Below are 2,126 nucleotides of genomic sequence, written 5' to 3'. Positions count from 1 at the left end.
ACGGGGTGAATCCAAGAAAGAGATTCTCATTCGATTTCCCATTAAAATTGTTGAGAAATAAAAAGAGGGGGGAACAACAAAAAACAACAACAACGAGAGAAAAAGAGACAAAATAAAGTACAGTACAATACAAAATAATTGTGTACAATCCAAAAAAAAAGAAATAAAATCAAAAAGAAAAGGTCCCCCCTTCAGACAAAATAAATCTCGTCCTAACGGGGGACGGGGGGGGGGTGCGAAATAATTAAAGTCGTCCGAAAGTGTTTGAGAGATTGGCCGCATAAAGTCGGCCAAATTATTCGTCGCGAAAGTTGGTTAAAAGGGCCAACACGACGTTAACCTTCTACAGCATGGAGCGCGGGGGCGGAGGCGGGGGGAGCCTCGAGCTCGCCGGCGGCGGCGGTGGAGGGGGGGCCGCCGGAAACGCGGAACTCTGCCTCCAAGATCTCGTCACCAACAATGCTAGTCTATCCGTTCAACATCATCAGCACGCTGCAGCTGCAGCATCCATGGCTGGACTACATGGTGATCATCTTCAAGGTAGCATGCATCATCACGACATTCATGGTAATTCCCATCACGATGCTACTACCACTATGCTACACAATTCTAGTCATCAGTTGCATCACGAACCGTTGGAGAAACTTAAACGTGGTGAGTCGTTAACAGTACTACTTGTTCTTTTGTATTTTTTTTAAAAGGGGGTTAGGGACAGGGGGTTGGGGGCAGGGGGTGTAAATCCTTTTATATACCAAAGGGTTTCTTTTTAAATAAAAAATTGTTAGACGAATCGACAAACACTGCAATCCCATAACGTTTTCATAACGTGCAACACATTGTCGATGAGAAATTTGTACAAAGGGTTGTGGTTATGGTTTTGAAGGGACTAATTTCTCGTCTTTTCTTAATTTTGCTTGTATCATGTATGCGTTTGGTGGGATGGGGCAAGGTGTTGAGGACAGGGGGTGTAAATCCTTTTATATACCAAAGGGTTTCTTTTTAAACAACAAAAAATTGCTAAACGAATCGTCAAACACTGCAATCCCATAACGTTTTCATAACGTGCAACACATTGTCGATGAGAAATTTGTACAAAGGGTTGTGGTTATGGTTTTGAAGGGACTAATTTCTCGTCTTTTCTTAATTTTGCTTGTATCATGTATGCGTTGGGTTGGGATGGGCCAGGCAGGGGGTGGGGGTGGGGGAGGGGTAAAGGTCGTTCGAACAAGTTCGTCGTTTCTCACCAAAGTGACAGATTGTCGGAGGCCGCGTTAAAGATAACGCGAGATAATCCAGATAAGATATTTTTATTTTTAATACCACGGCTGCCTTCGTCTTCTTTACCTTCTCTCTCTTTTTTTTTCTTCTTCTCTCTCTCTCTCTCTCTCTGTCTCATTTCTAAGATCATTCGTTGTTCTTACTTCCGCGTATGTGTCGCGAATTATTTTCTAAGGATTTGTTAATTTATCTGACAAATTAAATCCGTCAATCGAAATCGATAGAGGGGAATTTTTAATTTGAAAAGAAAATTCTTTTATTCTATAAAAAGAAAAGAAAACAATTTTATATCTCTACGACATATCTTTTTTTTTTCATTGTACCTGAACGATTGTTTCTTTTTTTTTTTCTTTTTTTTTTTTTTTCCAAAATAAAAATCATCGACAGGATGAATAAATTTTATTGTTCGATCGGATTTCGAAGTCTTAATTATCGATTAAAGTCGTTAATCGTTCGTGTATTTCTTGTTTTTTTTTTTTGTTCTTTTGTATCAATCGATTCAGATATCGAATTGCAATCTTCTCATGAAAAAGAAAAACGTCCGTCATTTGCGCTTTAATTTTTGTTATTCTCGATATTATCAAACGTCACGTTTATTCGTTAACCGATAAGTAGCCAGCCGTCGGTGTTCGTTTCCCGGATCGTCAAATGTATTTTTCTTTGACTCTTTGTGTTACTGACTAAGCAGATTTTTCAAATTCAATATTCAACAAAGAGTATCGTACAATACCGGGGTGGGAAGGGGGGCGGGGTGTTTGTGGTACAGTTTGGAAAAATAAGAAAATTTATTTCATTTTTATCTTTGTTTGTTTGTTTGTGTTTTAATTCAACGCAAATTTCATTTCAAT

The 2,126-nt window shown here is 38.9% G+C and overlaps 1 protein-coding gene across 1 annotated transcript in view; it reads left to right on the top strand.

Annotated features, from left to right (window-relative positions):
* The first annotated feature begins 350 nt into the window (after positions 1 to 350).
* Positions 351 to 2,126, top strand: part of LOC106792643 (pituitary homeobox x) — a 38,148-nt gene continuing 36,372 nt past the window's right edge. The window contains exon 1 of the mRNA XM_014759142.1: positions 351 to 651. Within this exon, the coding sequence (XP_014614628.1) occupies positions 351 to 651 (301 nt within the window). The remainder of the gene's footprint in view (positions 652 to 2,126) is intronic.

This window comes from Polistes canadensis, unplaced genomic scaffold, assembly GCF_001313835.1.
Source record: "Polistes canadensis isolate GaletaPanama2010 unplaced genomic scaffold, ASM131383v1 scaffold_512, whole genome shotgun sequence".
Taxonomy (NCBI): domain Eukaryota; kingdom Metazoa; phylum Arthropoda; class Insecta; order Hymenoptera; family Vespidae; genus Polistes; species Polistes canadensis.
The sequence above is the reverse complement of the archived record's forward strand: the minus strand, read 5'-3'. Positions and strand labels throughout refer to the sequence as shown.